Source organism: Typopeltis vanoorti, chromosome 20 (genome assembly GCF_054136105.1).
Source record: "Typopeltis vanoorti isolate ZY-2024b chromosome 20, IOZ_Tvanoo_1.0, whole genome shotgun sequence".
Classification (NCBI taxonomy): Eukaryota; Metazoa; Arthropoda; class Arachnida; order Uropygi; family Thelyphonidae; genus Typopeltis; species Typopeltis vanoorti.
In genome coordinates, this window is record NC_143568.1 from 58545864 (window position 1) to 58566632 (window position 20769).

The 20769-nt window shown below is 34.5% G+C and overlaps 1 protein-coding gene across 1 annotated transcript in view; it reads left to right on the forward strand.

The window, feature by feature from the left end:
- Nucleotides 1-20769, forward strand: part of LOC150095468 (uncharacterized) — a 78504-nt gene that overhangs the window by 34940 nt on the left and 22795 nt on the right. Inside the window, exons 3-7 of the mRNA XM_090410577.1 lie at nucleotides 6420-6487; nucleotides 9715-9795; nucleotides 12010-12180; nucleotides 17236-17357; nucleotides 18511-18625. Of these exons, the coding sequence (XP_090266703.1) occupies nucleotides 6420-6487; nucleotides 9715-9795; nucleotides 12010-12180; nucleotides 17236-17357; nucleotides 18511-18625 (557 nt within the window). The remainder of the gene's footprint in view (nucleotides 1-6419; nucleotides 6488-9714; nucleotides 9796-12009; nucleotides 12181-17235; nucleotides 17358-18510; nucleotides 18626-20769) is intronic.

Sequence of the window (20769 nt, forward strand, 5' to 3'; positions counted from 1 at the left end):
AACGTTTGGGAAAATTTGGAGAAAAGGACAAAGTTAATAATAATAGTAAGTATTTGCTGGGCTTCTGATCAGGTCATAGACTAGTCATTACTCGTACCATGTTTCAACATAAAGATTTGCACAAGTTCACGTGGAGAGAAGACTCAAGAAATAAGAAAAGCCTCATTAACTCCGTCATTATTGATAGGGATATGTTCATGCTGGTTCAGTATACAAGAGTGTACAGAGGACAGAGGATTTTAAATTGGAAGTGACCATTACTTAGTGCTAAGTAGGATGAAATGAATATCGCATTGAAAAGAACAGTAGGTAAGAAAGTTTTAAAAAGAATTAGAGGTGAGCAGCTTTTACAAGTAACCGTAGACTCGACTATACAAGCATTATTGAAGAAAAAATGAAACAGATTGAAAACAACAACCAAACCTTAGAGTCTCGGTAGCAAACGCTGCAGAAGACATTGATTCAGCTAGGTAGGTATGTGATGAAGTTGTCTGCAAAGATAGAAAAATTAGAACCCCATAGTGAATACAAGGTTACAGAAAGCGGTCCTGTAAAAGAAGAAAGCATATCAAAAGCTCCTAGCAAATAAGTCAGCAAATGCCCTAAAAGAATACAGAGAAATATGTAAGAGAGCTAAGCTATATGCAAAAGTAGCTAAACAAAAGTCATGGGAAGATGTTGGTAAGAATTTAGAAAATAAATACCAGGATGGTGGCAGAATGTTCTGGAGGCTATTGAAAAAGTTCAGAAATGGATGAAAGAGTATTGTAAAAGGAATCAAAGATGATAAAGGTGACATGAAAACAGAAGATGGGGATATCCTAAATGTCTCGAATAATTACTTTGAAAGACTGTTAAATGAAAAAAAGAAGTGAAAGAACCGTACTAAAATTTTTTCAAGAGGAATGCAAAGAGGAGTACATATCAATATTTGAAGTAGAAAAAGCCATTAAAACTTGAAATAACGAAAGGCAACTGGAGTAGATGAAATTCAACTACAAATACTCAAGTATCGAGGTAAAATTTACATTAACTACATTTCATAATTTAGGGGGCCTGGTCAGAAGGTAAAATTCCAGACTATTGGAGCAGAGCTCTCGTAGTTCCGTTTTTTATAGATGGGAACTATGAGAGCTCTGCTCCAATAAAGATGATTGTGAGAATTACAGAGAATTTCTATACTAAGTATTCCAGGTAAGACATGTAGACATACTTGAAAAGAAATTGAGAAAGATTGTGGAAGAGAAACTTGGAGAAGAACAAACTGGGTTCGTGCCAAATAGAGGTTGTCAAGACCAGATTTTCACTTTATGAGAAATAATTGAGCAATTATGGGAATATGACAAGGATCTGTACTTAAGTTTTGTAGATCTAGAAAAGGCATACGACAAAGTGCCCGGAGAAAATATTTTCAACAATTATATGCGGTAATTGGACATTGTACAGAGCAATACATAGTCTGTATTTAAGTTGTCAATCAGCCGTTAGAATTGAAGTAACAGGAAGATGGTTTGATGTAAAATCAGGGGTAAGACAATGATTCACATTATCTCCACTCTTATTCATCATCTATATTGATCACATTATGAAAGAAAGTGGCATCAAGCCTGATATTACTGCAAGTCTCCATGATTCACTTACTAAATTAAATAACAGCTGTAACAAATTTGGCATGAAAATCAGCAATAAAAGACCAAAACTATGAAAATAGGCAAGAATATAGAAAACTTCAGCTGCATTCTGAATGGAGATCCTATAGAACAAGTAAAATATTTCTGCTATTTAGGCACAATTTTTAGTGAAGACAGCAGGTTAAATCTGGAAATAGACAACAGAATAAGCAAAGTTGGTATGGTGGGTAGTCAGCTGAATAAATTTATATGGAATAAGAAAGAAATTAGCCAAAACACAAAACGAGCAATGCACAAGACAGTGTTCAATCCAGTTTTACGTTATGGATACGAGAGTTGGGCTAGAAATAAAATAATTTATCAAAGACCACAGATATGAGGATTCTGAAAAAAATTAGGAGAGTGACCGGTTAGAAGCAATGTCAAAATCATATTAAAATTATGATATTAGAAACGAACTTGACATTGTTGGCATTCAAGAATGTGTCAGCAGATCTAATCGAAGGTGCTATGGCCACTTAAATAGAATGAGTGAGGAAAGGTTAGCAAAACAGGTGTTTGATGTCAAGTTAGCAGGAAAGAGACCCAGAGGAAGACCAAGATCTAGGTGGATTGATTCAGTCAGAAGTGCCTCAGAAGCATGAAATGTTAGATTATGACAAAGTTAGAGTGCTCGCATATGATAGACTAATTCGAAGGAATTTGTTGATAGGAGATTAATGATAATTAATCTCCTATCAATAAAACCAGTGATTTGAGGGTACCAGGACTTCCTCAGAAGGGGGAGCCCTGGAATCTCCCCACCCCCAAAGAAAAAGAAAAGGAAGTAGAGCTCGGGCGGACCGAGCTCCACTTCCGAGCCGGGCCAGAGGAGATCACGGGTATCATGTATTGGCGATCATTGCAGATGCTTAGTCATAGGTCGTATGCGATGCGTAGTGTGCATTCTCAAATCGTCTACTCACCTTTCCCCCCCTCAAGATTAAATTCTGATTGCGCCACTGATGCTGCCATATTAACCTGAACACCCGTATCAGGAAATTGATGATGATGATGAAATATCCAGTTGACAATGTTAATTGTCTAAGACTGGAAAGTAGAAAAATTCTCCTTAATTCTACTAGATGTGTATATTTATAAAAATGACATCGTAGATATTGCCTAGATTCCACTGGCATTATTATCTGTAAAACAGTTTTGTTTACTATCGGTTTTGTGAAGTTTGAAGTTCTCTGCTCACTTGATTCTCTATCTCCGAGAAGTACCTTCTCTTTTCAAATGGTTTAACATCTTTACCCGCAAAGATATTTATAGTACATTTTCTGTTTACGTTAATTGATTGTTAATAGTAGATATTTCAGGCTTACAGTAAAGTACTCAGTTGCAGTATTTTTACCGGCTTCCCCTTAATATTTTGAAGTCAATACGTTTACAAATAACTTGGCTTCATCTAAACCTAATTAATGCTTTGATAGAACGGTTAATCCAATCTTCATGAACTGTCAAAGCTCTGGCCAGCGTATCTGTTTGGGTGATGAAAAAGCTGAGTTTCTGAGAGGGAAAACCCTACCACCACCATCACACCGTATGGGACTGGATAACATAGTCATCTGAAAAGCAAGTTAGAATGCAGTCTGGACGTTATAAGGTTTCTCTTGTCCCTGACGGGATTCGAACTCATCCTTTTTCAGCCAAAGGGCATTTTCGATACCAACTGAGCAACTGAGTCTCAAGTATATTTTACCATATGTCACATTTTTATCGACATCAATAATATTTGGTTCATAACTAATACGCTAGTAACCTTTTAGCCATATGATTTCAGTCACTTTGCCATTTGGCTTTAGTCACAACTAGCTTAAACGATGCTTTTTATTAAATTTAGATGACTTTTTACTCGACTCCTCAGAAATGCCGCTTCCAGGTTAGTGTGTATTAATGATTAATTCGGTTATCTGCTGTTATGTAAAATAATTCCAGTCGTAGATTCAAACGTGCTTATTCCAGCCCAAATTGTTATTTTTAGTTTTACTTCTTTAATTTCCTGCATTAGGTTGACAGTGACAGGAAATCATCTATTTTGACGGGCATGCATTCAAGGCGAATCATTCCAGTCTCTAAAGACTTTTTTTCTGAGTATTTCATTATGTTCATTAAACGAGCGTTACACATATCCTTTCCGACAGCGATTTCTGCAATATCCAAATCATCCAGCCTGAGTTCATTTCCCGGAGGCCATTGAAATGACGTCGTTGCCGGACACAAAGAAATGACTTCCCCTATAGAACTATTTTCTTCACTGTTTCTAAATTGAACTCTCTCTCTCTCTCACTTTCAGTTAACAAACTTTCGGTGAAAAGATAGGTTAGCCACATTTTCGATGAATATGCGGCTAACTAGCTTCTATAGGATTTGAATTGTTTCCCTCTGAATGATTTGAATGGAACGCTCATATTATGCCATTTATCATTTTTCCATTAATATATTTTGTAAATTACCTAATTATGCCAAATATCACATAATAACGTGATATTAAAATATTAAAGAACTTTATGAACGTAACTGTTATACGACACATGAATTTTGTCGTGTGACGAATCATTTTTTTTTCACTTTCACTTATAATGTTTTCACATGTAATGGCTTAATAATATTTATAAGCAGTCATATATGTGCGTAACTGATGTAACATTTATTTACGTCGGTTATGCAAATGAGCAATTTAGAATATTTTGTAAACTAAAACGTTAGAAACATTGAATGGTAGTAGATCGTGTTTTTTATTTTCTTTTGTGTTTTCTCTATGACAGACATATTGATCTAAAAGATGCCTCGTCCCTAAATTTAATAATTTTAATCTTAGCATAATTAACGTATCGGTTGATTCATGTGAGCGTCATGTCGCTAAATTCGTCGTATAAGCGAATGCGGTATCATATAAATGGGCATTAGTCATAATTGAAAATCGTTGTATGAACGGATCGTTGTGAAGCGAAACGGTACGGCAGGGCTATATATAAAGGAAGAATTTTTTTATATTCAAAAATAACAAAAACGGAATTACTCTTTAAGTTTATTGTATAAATTAAAAATTTTAAATTTTTAAAATTTAAAAACTTTAAAAATTAATGCGAAAATTGTTATTTACAATTACTAAAAAATTGCGATTCTCAGGATTGCAGCCAGTTTATCTCATCTTAACTCAAGAACTTTGGTTGGAAAGAATAGGTTCGGATTCGTCTAAAATGCAAAAATCTGTTATAAAGACTTTTCAACAGAAAGTGTGCCGGTGATGGAAAGGGTTTTACTCTAGGAAACCCAATTTTTCTTCTCGCTAAATTTCTCAAATCTTCCTAAAGAATGCAAGCCAGTAGCAGGCATAATATATTGGCCCATTTCCTTAGTTGCTTGGGGCGTAATTCAAAACATCGCAGCATGTTTACTCTTCTGATTTGTTTGCAATTAAATGGTGATGCAGAAATAGATGTCTGCTTTAAAATGTCTATGCTCAGAATCACGTAACATTAAAACAAATCACCACATGAATATATCTTTTGGTTCTGGAAATAGAAGAAAAGTGGTGATGAGCGAATCTAAAAGTGGTTGGTCTATTCCTAGTTCTAGGAGACGGATGAGGGTCCTTACTCATAGGAACTTTAAAAAAATCGGACAGTATGCATGTTTTCTAGCTGTTTTCATAACATGTCTATCTGATATAGCCTATGCAGATTTTTCATAATCATTATCTGTCGCAGGAACCTACAGGTACAAATCTACTATCAGAATCAAATAGCAGACTCTTTCAGAGATTTGCTTCAGTCATTCAGTTGATGAAATCAATTGTAATGAAATCACTCTTTGTGCAAATTGTTAAATATAAATTTTATTAGATTAATGTTAGTGCTTACGTAAATGGACACAGGAACTATTATCCTTAAAAACGAACTTGAGGGAGAGGGGCATCAGCTCAAGATTTTCACATCTACAACATCTACTGATCTTGGTAAGTGGAATGTTATTGAAAGTGAGGCATGGTCTTTCTTCTGAGAAAGACTTGAGTTTTCCTGAGTCTTAATCCCCCGATACACAGTTTTGCATTACAGTAAATACCGGATTTGGTCAAAATATGGTATACGATCTGTTAGTCTGCTGTTATCAATTCCTGGGCTAGATTTAGGGGTTTAGTTGGGAGAGAGCATCTTTCAGTTCAGGTTTGGAGACGGATGGAAAAATATAATTTGCTGCCGAACTGTGGTAGGTTGGTATAATAGTTTCTATGTAATTCATGAGTGTTGAACCCCGCCAGAATTCTTCCCAGCTGTCTCATACATATAATCAAGTGTTTGTTGCTTACGTTTCTTTTGCTTTGGAATGCAGTTTTGAACAGAATTCATCAACAATTCGTGGAATATCTTTTGTTGTGATCTAAACGTGATGCAAAACAGCAGTTGTGTGTCAATAAGTTAAGAAAGCATTTTTTAAACTGTCATTTGCATAATGTTTCAAGATAAGACAACAGATTTATAATACCTCTTCGAAAATAGTAATTTTATATTAGAGAAAATTTATGAATTAAGTTTCTTCCATAAAAAAAAAAACAAAAAAATTCTGATAATGAGGCTTTCTTTCTTTTGTAGTATAATTAATTGGGCCCATCGTACTGAACGCATCTCTAATAATAAAACAGAAATCTATTGTTACAGAACATGTTATTTCACTCCAAACAAAAAGTTTTCATTCCACGTATAACGCTGAATTAATTTTACAATACATAATTTTATTTTCCAGAGAAGAAAAGTGTTTTCGGTGTGTTGGTATCTATGAGAAGCATACAAATATCTTACAATATAGAGAAAGTAAGTACAATAATTTTCATGCCAATCTTCACAGTTTGATTTATGCACAAACTTATTTATTGGATTTCGGAATATATACTATTTTAAATACTTACATTCCGCTACCATTTATGTACAGGTTGGTCTCGATTAGTGCGGATAATGAATCATATGAAGTGGTCACATTATTCGCACTATTTGAGCTTATAATTATATCTAAAATATGGTAATTGATTCCACCTGAACGCAAATAGGCAACGAAAAATTGTAGATATAACTTTTTATATGTTGTTAATGAAATACTACAGTTAAAGGCTAAAAATTAATATACTTATAATTTAAATTCATTGTGTTTATTTATTATTTAAAGAGAGTAAAATAAAAACAAAACATTCTAAATATGATTCTGAAGATAAGCTTACACTGACGAAAAATCTGTCTTTGGACATATTTTAGCAGGATAGACTGAACTGTTTTTTCTTTCTTAGAAATTTAAGTTTTGGAATGCATCCTTTGCTACAATAAACATTTTCATCGACGTTAAATATTTATTTATTAGTGCATCCACCATTTTCGATTAATTGTTAAAATACTGTATCAGGATATTTAGATACTGCGTTCTCATTTTCACTGGCCGCCTCACCGGTAATTTTAACGTTATTTAGCTGAACTCGATTTTTAATAGATCGAACTAGCATTGCATTAAATGTTTCTTCTATTGCATTAATTTTTTTTTCGCTCTCTTTAACAAATTTCAAGCTTTTGTCTGAGTGGCTCTGCTAAGGAGAATGCAATCCCCAATCCATACAGTTAAAAGACGCTCTGATAAGAATAATATCATTGTAACACTTCTATTCCTTGTAAATGTTTGAAAACCACAAAAAAAGCTGATACAACCTTACTCTTTTCTTTTATTTCCCCCTGCGTGTTTTAAAATACTCTGTACTGTAGATTCAGGCATGTCGACGTCTCGTCCTATTTTCGAGTTGCTATGATCACGCCCATGTCGTTTAACCACATCAAATGTTTGCTCTAATGTAATGACAAAACTCTTTTTTCTTTTGCGTTCAGTGTTTTTTATCCGAAGGAATCTTCCTTTTGTCCATCTTGATAAGGGTACTTCTTAAAAATAATTAAAACAAATCGCGAATGTAACGTGCAGTCTAAAGTAGCAGCGTCTAAAACCCTTACTCGGTAACCTGAACTGTGCATGCGCTAGTTTTGCATTAACTGAATTTTGGTTCGCATTTAATTTGTGTATTTGGCTTATAGAGAGAAAAACCTTAAAAAGCCTCAGAACTTGAATTACTATGAAAGTAATAATTTTTCTTATGTGTCAGATAAGAATAATATGCCGTTATTGTTATTTGATTTCATAATAAAGAGTAATATACACCGATAAAATACAGACTGTTATCTGTGATAACCAGATCTGTAGTATTATATATTATATGCAGTTATGCATTATGTACATGTATTACATTATTCGTCAAGTATAGGAACTTCAGATGATAAAGAATAATATGATAAAGATGATAAATTTTAGGCGGTTTCTCGCCTAAAAGTGTCGCAGCCTGTCGAACTACAGCGGAACTATTAACGCCTTTACCCCCCCCCCTCAACTCCAAGCCCGCGAGGAATTAATCTTGTTGGAGCGCCAGTCGTGTGTAGACATTCTTTTTTCTTGTTTTCCGTATGCTCAAAACTTTTTATACTTTAGTCTTTCAGTTCTGATATCCATAACCCACTCTTGGCTATAACAAAGAATGAGTTTCATTTCAGCCTAGTTTTCAGGTTCCTTTTAGCTCTCAGTTCGTGACCACGCCATGTATGATTTCAGAATAGGTATGTCAGGTCAAAATTCTTGTTTATGTATGTGTGGAGGGGGGATGATGTTTGCAAGCGCGCTTTAGTTATTTTTTCAGGATTTTTTTCAGTTTTACTTCATAATAAAACACATAGCCTATTGGTTTGGATGGAACAAAGTATTCTATTCCACATTACCCCCAGAATGTATTTTTCACAATCTTTGAATAAAAAGAAATAAAGCCGAGATAAAGGAATTTCATAAACAGCAATTGAGGTAAAACATTCTGGGTTATATCAGCACAGAGAGATTTTCCTTTAACAGTTTTCATTTTATCTTGCAAAAACAAAATAGTATTCCGTATTACCCGAAGTTCCTCTATGTATTGTATTATATTCTCGTCCCCTAATCGGCAGCAATATGGTCCTGCAGGCAAGTGGCCAAACCAAACGAGCGGCAACGTATTTGGAAGATCTAGATCTGCTGGTAAATGATCTCTCTCTTTCTCTTTCTGTACTGACTATTTTTATGTCTTCATGGAGAGAGAGAGAGAGAGAGAGAGAGAGAGAGATTCTGAGCAGCAGTATCTTAGGATCAAAACAGTTAAAATCACCATTTATAGCACCCTAGTGTATATCTTAGTATGCCCAATGTTCAGAAAGATTCATAGTTTTTTCCTTTTCCTCCCAACCATGATTTTCTTCCTTTCTGAGACCTTAAGGATACTGATGTAACACACAGTCAAATAAGGAAGAGAACGTCTCTTTTTTCTACTCAACCAGAAACTTTAAGAACTGAAGTGTAGTTTCTTCAGAAGCTGATTTGAAACTAGAATGATTGGCATAAAAAATTAACATGAATAGCATCTGTGCACTTCATTTATGACTTTATTAGTCTCTCTGTCCGTCTCTCTCTCTCTCTCTCTCTCTCTCTCTCACACACACACACACACACACACACACACACACACACACACACACACACACACACACACACACACACACACACACACACACACACACACACACACCACTTAACATAAGCAAACTTGGCAAAAAAAAAAAACAGTTAGTGGTATACGTCAAGATCTTTTCGCATTAAAATTTTTCTTGTTACAGAAACGCAAAAAAAAATTATTTGAAATGTTATCCTTTTGAATGTTTGCATTAGGATATTCTTCTGCTGACCACTGATTGTAGTCAGCAGAAGAATACTTTGAAGAGTGATCTCACTGACTTTTGTTGCGTAAATAAATCTAGGAATTACTGTAAATGTATATATAGATATATAGTTCTCTCCACTAACTACGTTCCCGTAAAATGTAAGTTATCCATTTCTTATTATTAAGAAACGTTTAGAAGTTAAGGTAATTTTTTCATATTATTTTGAAATTTCATTGCAATGTTTTCATCCTTACAAATTAATTGAATTATCTTTCTAGCCTACTGTGACGAACACAAAACGCTACAACAGGCATGTGCACTACTCCACGTGGATGCCCATTTGTATTCTATGTTTAGAGGTATGTCAAATAAATGATGTTTCCAGTAAACGTTACATTATCAAATTTTTCTCTCTGTTTCTCTCTCTCTCTCTCGCACGCACGCACGCACGCACGCACACACACACACACACACACACACACACACACACACACACACACACACACAATGGCATCTTTCGACTTTCTTCTATCTCGTTTCTGAAGGAAAACTTACATGTATTTCCTGTTCATTGAAAAGAAATTCGCAATAACTGCTCATTAAGTTGGTGTTATGCTCTTTACAGTTTCATGTGGATTCAGCGGTTTCTTTTATTAATAAGCGCCTATTGAAAACTTAAAATAACTGTCTTATCTGTCTATTTTTTAATAGACAGATAAATAAAACAGAATTTGAACTTAACAGGACGAAGTCCTTGCACGAGGTTGTTTTTTTATCACGTTGTTTATGATGAACACTTATTATAACGCTCAATTGTAATTTTATTTATTATATTCATTCCATTAGTTTTTACAATTGTTTTTCTTTGTTGAGCCTATATGGATTATCAATAAAAAGCAGTTCTGAAAAAAAAATATAAAGAGATTTTTTAGACAAAGCCTAAAAAATCTCTGTTTAGGCTTTGTCTACAATTTTCTAATTATTGAATTAATGAAAGAAACTATTAGATAGTCCACTGTACCTACCCAGTGCACGCTATCGATAAACTGATGCCGATATATTCTGGAAGGACATCCAATCTATTATGCATGCTAAAAAAAGCCCGTTTGATGGTCTGAAAACGATTAGACTGTCACTAAATTAAACTGTGAGGAAGATACACTGATTAAATACCCCCCCCCGTCATAATTCTCCTACTCCCTTACTCCAAACACTAGTTATTAATGAAAATGAAGCATGACAGTCGGGTATTATGCAAGTGGAAACTTTCCAATTTGGAAACCCAAACACTTAATCGATATTCCCGTATATGTTTATCTCGTGCTAACCTTACATTCATCGTTTTCTGCAGCATGTTTATAAGAACAAATAACTGATTGCAGGGACTAATTTGATAGAAAACTACAAATGTCACTGATATATGATAAAATTCAGCATTATTGCAAACTCGAAATTGATACGTTCGTAGCAGTTAAGAATTATTTTGCATGTATATAGGATTAATATATAGGAATATATGTATGTAGGATACAGTTTTTAATTTGGACTGTGTTTTGTAAAGTATAACTATAGGAAGGTTGGTGGATAACCTTCTTAGGGAAAAAGTAGTCAGTGACGAGAATCGTCTTGCATAGAAACTATAGAGATTCCAATAAAAGGTCTTTGAAACAGCAAGAACAGGTTGATTGCGAGCTGTTTTTCTTTCAGCTGGTTAGAAATTGATATATAAAACATCAGCGTCAACAATAAACAGACCTGCACAATGTCTTTTTAACATGTATATTGTATTTAGTTGGATGTGGAGAAGCTTTTAAGTCAGTTGTTTAGATCAGCGGCTCTCAAAGTGTAGTTTGCGGACAAGTAGTGGGCGCGTGATTTATCCTGGTGGACCGCGAGAGAATTTTATTAGTAAATAATTTGTTTTATCATTGTTTGTAAATTTTTAGAATACGATATGTGAAAATTCCCATTTTTTTTACATATTTCGTTAATTTCAATATAATAATATGCATTATATTTTACCACATGTATAGCTCAACATGTGAGTGCATATTGGTACATGAAATCAGCCATAGCACGCACTCCGAAAAATCCTATCCTAATTTTACTCTGGGTTAATTTTCCGCTAAAAATATTAAGGTTATGTATGTTATACCAGCTATTCCACTATTTTACACTTACGGGAAGTATGCGATAGCTCATATCTGGTGGTAAAATATGACATATCCATAAAGGGTTGGGTTAGTGGGAGACTGACTAAAGTCAGCTGCCCACTAGCCCAGCCTTGCATACTCATACTTGTATGCAAGTATGAGTATGCAAGGAACCCTTGCATACTCATCGAACAAGAATCGAACTGAGATCTTTCTAGAAGCAAAAACCTTTCGTAATACACTCTCATTATATATATATATTTAGTATTATAAACTTTGTAGTATTATTTTTATGTTATTTGTATATTTTAGTGCTAGATTATTATACAGAGTATATATACTCTGGTGAGTAAGCGACGCATTTATTTTTACGTTGATTTTTTTAAAGAAATATTAAGTTTTTGTGTTTGCATTTTATAGTGAATGCTTCACCAGTCTCTTGTCCGTTTAGAGGACCGTTTACGTTTTCGTACACTTGGGAAAATGGAGATTGTAAGTATCCTCTTTCAACACTGGACACATGCAGCGAAGATTTTCGTCTTCTGTTTCGGTTTCAAGCGTGCGCTGATGTTAAGGGATCTGAGAGCAGCGGTAAGGCATTCAACTCTTTTCCTGTTTAGTAATAGCAAACCAACTTCTCTTGTTATACCTTAATAAAATCTATTACGAAACAAGAAATAAGGTGTCTAGAGAACTTTTAGCGAATCTGTCTATCATTGCTTCAAATGGCAGACAAAATTTTGTCTACCATTTGAAGTCTACCAATATTACATTTTTGATGAGATAAAAAAAAAATGTTAGTCACCGATCATGCTTATCTAAGACTTCCTTTTAGATCCATTTCGAATTCTGCATATAGTTGCGTATATTTGCATACGGTTGCATGTATATGCATTTAGCGTTGCACAAATACATGCACATAGTTAAATTTTCGAAGCTGCGAATAATCACACCATTGATTCTCAAGATCACTTTAAATCTACTTTAATATACACTGCTTGGAAAGAAGTCAATTGATCCCATAGTGTGAGGAACAAACAGACATGGCGCTCACCTTAATAAGATATAGGACCTCCTTTCGCTCTGATGACTGCAGCAGTCCTACGGGCTATATTTACCACAAGCGTACGATAGCGGTCAATAGGAATTTTTGTCCGTTCTTCCTGTAGGTATGTAATGAGGTCCTGGGGCGGACGTCCCTAAACCTCACCCGAAGCTTCAGTTCATCCCACAGATGTTCAATAGGGTTGAGATCAGGACTCTGTGGAGGCTAGTCTAGTCCACGAACGACGCAGTTACAGCAGCTTTATGACACGGTACATTGCCTTGCTGAAAGAGACAATGGTCAGTTCCGTACAAACGCCACAAAGTAGTTAGCATTGCATTGTCCAGAATGTTCAGATACCTCTCCAAGGTCGATGTTCATGGCACCACAGAGGTCCGAGGCCAAACCAGGAAAAGCAGCACCATACCATCACCTCCGAATTTCATAGTTCTGGTTACGCACTGTGGTAAGAGAGGCATCCGTCACACATCGATCTGCTCGGTAGAGGGTGTAGCGTGATTCGTCGCTCCATAACATAGTTTTCCAAGCTTCAACTTTTCCACTGCACACGCGCTTTGCACCACCGAAGTCGACGCTGCATATTGGTTCGAGTAATGCGGGACTTGCATACTGCAGTCATACCATGGGGACCCGTGTTGAGTGAGCTTCTGTTCTGAATGCTTTTGTGCAGATTCGTGTTCTAGTCAATGTCCAGAACTCCGCTTTCAACGTGTCGGTGTCGGCCGACGAATGATAGTTTTTACATATTATCCTTCGGGCTGCACTTGCAAACTGCGCAGCAAGGTACAAGGAAACGCTGTTGTATCTTGATGTACCTCCATGAACGCTAAATGATTATAGTTTTGTACCTTGCTTACAGTAGGGCTTGTCTTAGAGTTTGTCGGCTTTCCAGCATAGGCTGTCATTTTGTGCAATCAAATTAGTTAGTATAACTGCAACACAGTAGAACACTCGAGATCATCTGTGACTGAGAGCATTAAATGATGGAAACGCGATGGCGAAAAGAAACCGGATAAACAGCCAGGCACACTACACAAAAATGTGTGCAGAAAGAGACAAAGAATACTAAAATGAGGTGTACTTTTCTCTCGTCTTGCATCAGAAGATTTTCTAAACCAGGACTTTAGAATTTCCACAGCTATAAGATGCATAACTCATCACAATTGGATGGTAAATAGTTGGACACCTATGGTAAGGTTGACAAATTGCTATGCACACTTCTTCAGATGAGATGGACTATTTTGTCATTGCTGCCAGCAGGATTAGGTAAGACTGGTTGGAAATACGGAGAAGAAATTAAGCCAATGATGTCATTGAATTATGTTGATTAATTGCGGCAGGTTTTGCAGGTTTGTTTGTTTCTTACGATGAAAAACTCGAGTTTCCATCTAACTCACGTTTACCTTGATTCTTTGGGTATAAAGCGGAATTCAAAGTAACTTCTCTCAAATCAAAGGACAAATGTTGATGTTCTTGCGACTAACCCACGGAAACTGCTAGAAGAATGATTTACCAGTGATTGTCCTATCTGTTAAATGTGGGGGGGGGAGGGGTTAAGACCACGTGCTGATAATCCTAGTTTCGACTATGATCCTTTTCGTAGTGCCAAGAAACAACGAATGTTATATAGACATCTGGACATTTTACGGTACTTTTTTTTTTGTCTAAGCTGTCGCGATCGCACCTCTATAGAACCCCCTCCCCCAGCTTTGGCAACACATATATTTCTATAATATATCATTTCAGACTACAAGGAGCGTTGAAATATCAATTGAGAGTGCAAATGGGAGTGCAAAGTGGCACTACCCAGCAGAGATCCGATACTACACATCACTTTGGGGAAAAATTAAATATGGAGCTGAGAGCAGACCAACATAATCAACTCGACTATACAAATTATAGTGAAGAAGAGAGATTCGCGGATTGGGCCTTATTTGTCAGAAGTACTGTACTTATATTTTTATGACAACACCAACCACTAAAGGAAAAGTGGAAACCTATAACACCTTAATACCGTGCTAATCCCATATTACCCGAGAGCCCTACTCTAAAGACTAAACAGGTTTTTTCACGCCAATTTACGTCTTCACTAAGCAAGGTATTAGTCTCATCTGTTACCTAAAGATCTCTCAAGCATTCATGTCACAACTGGATTCGGATATGCTTACAAAACTGTCGGTTACAAAACTGAGAAACTATGCACGTAATGTAAATGATTTTTATTTCGAACTAAAGATGCTATTATTAAAAATGATCTACATTGCTAATATAAAAGCATGAAGGGAGGATAAAATGCTGGAAATAATCTAAGGAATGTGATCAGTAGATCCATATACATAACATTAGAAACGGCTAGTTTATCGTTGGATGAGTTAATGTGTATATAACTGTATGTCAATGGTGCAATGGTTCTTCTGCCCTATGCAATCATTATGGCAGAAGTAAATTTATGAGTATATTTATGTCCGTGACTTGGAATTTTTATAGGCCATTTACAAGCTGCTAAGCTAGCCAAAAGTTGATTTTCTTTCCGGAAAGAAAAACAATTGACTTTTGGTAAACCTCTTCAATAACACTTTAATATACATAATGCACAATATTGTTCTTCTGATTTTCCATTTTCGAAATTATTTTTGTACTTTGCTGAGAAACAAGAAAAGGTTATTGCAGTATCGTCTATTACTTAGTATATGATCGAATTTTTGTTCCCTGTAATTCTGAAACCATTTTGTAAAATTCTGCAGATTCTGCGCATAAAATTTATATATATAGCAAAAGAGTGTGTGCTCGCAAAATCTTTTCAAGAAAATTTAATAAGCAGGCATTTTTTTCTAGATTCATTATTTGAGCGTCTTATTTTTATTAAATAAAGTGTTTACATCTTATTTGAACGAAATAAAACGAACATCCCTTTATGGAAAAATTGCCTAAGCTATCTGATTAGTATTTGTTGCCGACTGTTCCTTGTAGTTTCTTCAGTGTTTATCTGAAAAGTAATAAATACGAGTTATTTGTTAGAAAATGTTGTTTGCTTTGATAAAAGCAAACTGTCGGTCTTCAGAGACTGTCGGGCAGAAACAGGAGAAGGCTCATTACTAAATGCATTTTCCTTCAGAGTGGAATTAAATGATGTAGCGAGAAATTTATTTAATTTTTTTTTCAGGTTTATCTTTCAGTTTTCATTTCCAGCTCATTAGCTGGGATAATTTTTTTTTAAAATTTCGTCCCACTTTGCTAGATATTTCGTTTCTCAATATATTATTTGTAAAGCGGTAGTAACAGAAGAAAATAATTGAAAGCACGTCCATCATTTTTTTTTCGTTAAAACAGAAAAGAGAAACGAAATGAGCATTCCTTATGTTGTTCATTATTTTTGCATATTACAAGAGCACATCTTGTGCTTAGAGATATTTGGATCATTAAAACATTTTTTTCTTTCTTTTAGTTCCATTTCGCTGGATATGAAACTGCAGAAAGATATATAATTTGAAAAATGATATAACTGCATGCATTTACGACGTACATTTTTATATGTATATAAGAAATACTTCATTATGAATAGGCATTTATTAATAAAATTATATACTAATAAATGTTAGCGCCAAAGGCTGTTCAAATATATCCGTATATACTTTTTTTTAATTATTTTTTTATAAAAACGTATTCCACATATAACCAGATTTCGATGTTAACCGTCCCTTCATTATTATAGCAGTTCAGAATATGTTTGTGCAAGTTAAGCCAAATGCTTTTGCTAGTCTCATAGATTGTTTGTTTTCATGAAGCAACAAATAACAAGTTTTAATATGCTACGATTTTTATGAGGTTTGAATTTTGTTTTTAAACTGAAAAAACGACAAGAACATAAAAACTCCATAGGAATTATGGAAAACATTATATGGGTCGTTTTTTGTGAGATATCGCAACTTTTTAAGTAGGTTTTGTCAATAAAAAGAGGGCAGAACCTCATTTGAAAATGATCCGTTCTCTGTACAATCATCAATGTCGATGAATTACGAAACTGCAGAGAAAAACGTTCGTAGTTTAGGCGGAATAATCAACAATTATTGTACAGAAATACGGTAAAATTTATATTTTGTGACTAAATTTTCACCGGAAATCTGAATTTAATTCGACTTCACTGTGTTCAGATTTTCGATTAAAAGTTTGAATTTCTTGGGAAAAAATCGAAGATTATATTTCCCCCGCCCCACACAAAGTTTATAGGTTCAACAACATCTCAATCGCTAGGTGTGTGAAGTTCGTCGTTCTCCTTACTCAGAGACCATCTGCCGATGAATACAACTTGGCACTGCAATCTGGATCACAGAATTCACATAACACTTTATTTTTGCTTTGAAGCAGACACTGAGGAGGAGCAGTCATGTTTTAAACATTTCCTTTTATCGGTAGCGCAATAACTGCTTACCGAACAAATCAAGAAAACTGTATTAAGTATTCATCTTTCATTTGTATATTCGGATTCTTATAGTAGTAGTTTGTCTTTAAGGTTTTAAATTAAAATGCTCTTTAATAAAAGGTCATTGTTATCTTAATTAAAGTGAACCTTTATGTCCTAGTGGAAGAGTTAACTTGTCTCGCTATCTGGAAGGAAGGATCATCTCATTATCTCATCGGGAAGATGAAGAAGCAAAAACACACCGACGCGAATGAAGATCATGAACAAAGCTACAGATGTTTCGTAAGTATTGATTTATTGCGTAGCAGAAATTCTATTCACTGGAGGTCATCTTAGGTTTCTGTATTTCAATGTAGTACTTCCTCCTTGAGCTGTTAATGTTTCAATAACAACCTTCTTTACATTCTAAATTTTGCTTATTAAAGGATTTATTTATAATAGCGTATTCTAAGTGTTTGGTGATATTTTCGTTAGGTATTCTTAATTGTTCGGTAGTCAAAATTTTATGCAAACGGAGGTGGTATGAAGATTGTGGATGATAGCATATTTGTGTAGTGACCTCACTACAAGCAATTGAACTTAAAGCCCTTTTCGGCTTATGTATTTGTAATAACACATACTTTTGTTAAGTGTTGAATCACTTTTCTAATTGTGCCACCAGAATTTCTGACTGAAACCAAAAACTGGACGACTCCATACATTTTAGCAACGATTCCAAATACTGCCTGGTTAGCCATTTTTCAACGAACAGCCTTTCAATATTTTCTGCGGGTAAGAAAGTTTATGAACCCCTGTAGGTGGTTGACGAATTTCCTAGCCCAGTTCGAAGCTATTTACCCTTCTTATTAACTTAAATGAAATGACTTAAAACCTCCATGTTATGTCTTTAGAATAAGGAAATAGATGCTTATGTATTTTATGAATTGCGCCTAAAAATGTTGAATTATTCAGTAATATTATTTTGCTACAGAGCTCCTTTTCGGTGCGTTTCATAAAACGTGTAACCATGCAGTTATCCGCATATGATAACGCCGCTCTCATTGAATAGACTTTATTGAAATTTTGTATTTGAATAATCTTTAAAAACTTGCTGTGGCAAATTAGGCAAAACAATAGCAAACAATTATGCAGTCAAAATCTCACCATCTAGAGAAACGTCAAAATGGCTCTAAGTTCAACTGTTGTGATAATTAATCATATCACTATACAAAAATACTATTGCGATACTCACGTGTGTATTATTGCGTCATATAATTTCCAAACTTGTTTGTTGTGTTTTATTCCTTAAGATAAACGAATAATAGGACTATTCCTCAAAGCAGGAAAAATGAAACTATTATTCATATACAATGAAATAAACAATGTCAAACAGATTCCATGAACTGGAAATGAAAAGTAGAATTAATTAATGGCAGTATATAATTTTACTCTTTAGGTGTACGACCATCTTGCCAACAGATCGATCTACCAAGTTTCTCAGTCGGCTGATGCGTCCTGTGATGGTATTGTGTCATCGTGGGAAGGTTCTCGAATTATGACGCTCGTCAAAAGTATGTGAGTGCACCTCTTCTCCTTTGTAATTTGAACGTGCTCTCTCTTGTGTCTTACGCGTAATTAGAATGGAAGAGACGGCTTTTGAAAAGTTCTGTGAGTGAAAGCGCTTTATTTAATGTGGAGAGTGTGGAAAGAGAGAGTGACATTGTTGAATATTCTAGTTGAACTGTTCATTTGAAATAACATTTCACAATGCAATTGTTGTCGTGTAAGTTTGTGCTGGTAGTAGTAGTAGTGAGAAAGGCGTTATAAACTAAATGAATGATTCTTAAACAATGATTAGTTGGCACTCTATCTTAACATTCTGTTATGCACAAATTTTTTTAAACACTGATTCAAGTGCAGTTAATGAAATTAATTGATAAAAGTGGTTATTAAATTGGAAATAAATGCTTAAACCACTAGTGATAAGAAGAGTTTCAAAATGTTTCTATGTCTGCTATGACCATGTGCATGGTATATGTGTAGAGCCTAATTTAAATATTTAAAAAAAAATATATATATATATATATTTGAAAGCTTAAATTTGAAAAATTATATATATATATATATATATATATATATATATATATATATATATATATATATATATATATATATATATATATATATATATATATATATATATATATATATATATTTTTTTTTTTTTTTTTTTACGTTCTTGTTCTGACTGATGGAGAGAACAAAGATTAAAGCTATAGAGTACACAAATAAGGCGTTGAAAAATTCAGTAATAAACTTGTGGATTGAATACAGTAGCTGATATCCTACAAGTGACCAATTCGTCGAAAAGCATATTTCTCTCCATATAATTATAAAAAAAAAATGCAAAATTGCATTATAAAATGGTCTTTATGATATTGGAAAATTCTGATAATTTGCGTAGTACTACGGTCCACCGGCCTGGTTGACCGAGTGGTTGGAGTATCCGCTCTCCAACCAGCATGCTTGCCGGTTCGAATCCCACCGTGGACATGGTTGTTTTCGAATGTCTTTGTATGGGAGATGAATTTCATCCCCCGGTATGAAGCTGCCGTCCTGTGTTATTGGAGGCCTGAAGTGGCTTGCAGAAGTTCCATGTCTGGTTTTTAGAGCAAGGTTTCCGGACAGTGTAAAAATAAATAAAAATACAAAATAAAATAAAATAGAAAAAATATTGCTTGAGAAGTGCGAGATAAAGAGATCGTAGGTTTTCACTAGATCATTTAGAGTCAGTAAAATGAGAAAGTTTAGTCTTTGTGATGTGATCAGATGTGCTGAAATCTGCAATTTTATTTACAACATTAAGTCAGCCTCGCCTACTCCTTATACGGGAATAAAAAGGCATTAGCTGATTTTTTAAGTCGGCAATGAATAATAGTGCTTTAAATTCACTGTTTTTATAAACCTTCTTTTAAAACACAGAAATCTATTTAATACTGTTCCTAAATCATACCCTTTTCATAACATTGTTCTGCATTATATTAATACCTGCGTTATTATTAAAGTCCATTAAACCATCCACATATTGCAATTCGTTTTTTAATTAAAATTATTTTTTTTTAAAAAATAATAAGATGTTTTTTTTTCTCCCGTAATCACTGAATCTTTATTTTTTTTATTCTTTTATTTTTATTCTTGTGAATAAACTTCTTTCATTTTTATTAATATTACTTGTGCATCTCTACATTTGGACTCCGCTTATTACTGGGAGGAAATGAAATCTGCCGTACAAAAAATACGATAAAAATAAAAGCCGTGCGTTTTGAAAATTAAAGTTTATTACTGTTTGAAGTTTGATTGCCGAGATTTCTAATTCGACGAAAATGGATATGTGATATATAAAGGATATGTAAAGACCAAATAACCACTTTAGTTTGCATCGTTGCGTTGGGATAGAATGGTTAATATTATCTTCAATAGTTTATACTGCCTTTATCAATTGATTTCTCTTTTTCTATTTTGTTGTTAAAACAAACACACGCAAGGTTCAGGAATAAAAAATCCTTCTACTTCTGTCTTCCGCACTGTCTAAATCACCTCAGACTTTTATAAATGGTCTTCGATCCTGGGCGAAATTCGAACTCTAGTCTTTATAGCAAACGGATATGTTTGTATTCGGAGCCACTTATGCACACTTTCCACCATGGATTTTATG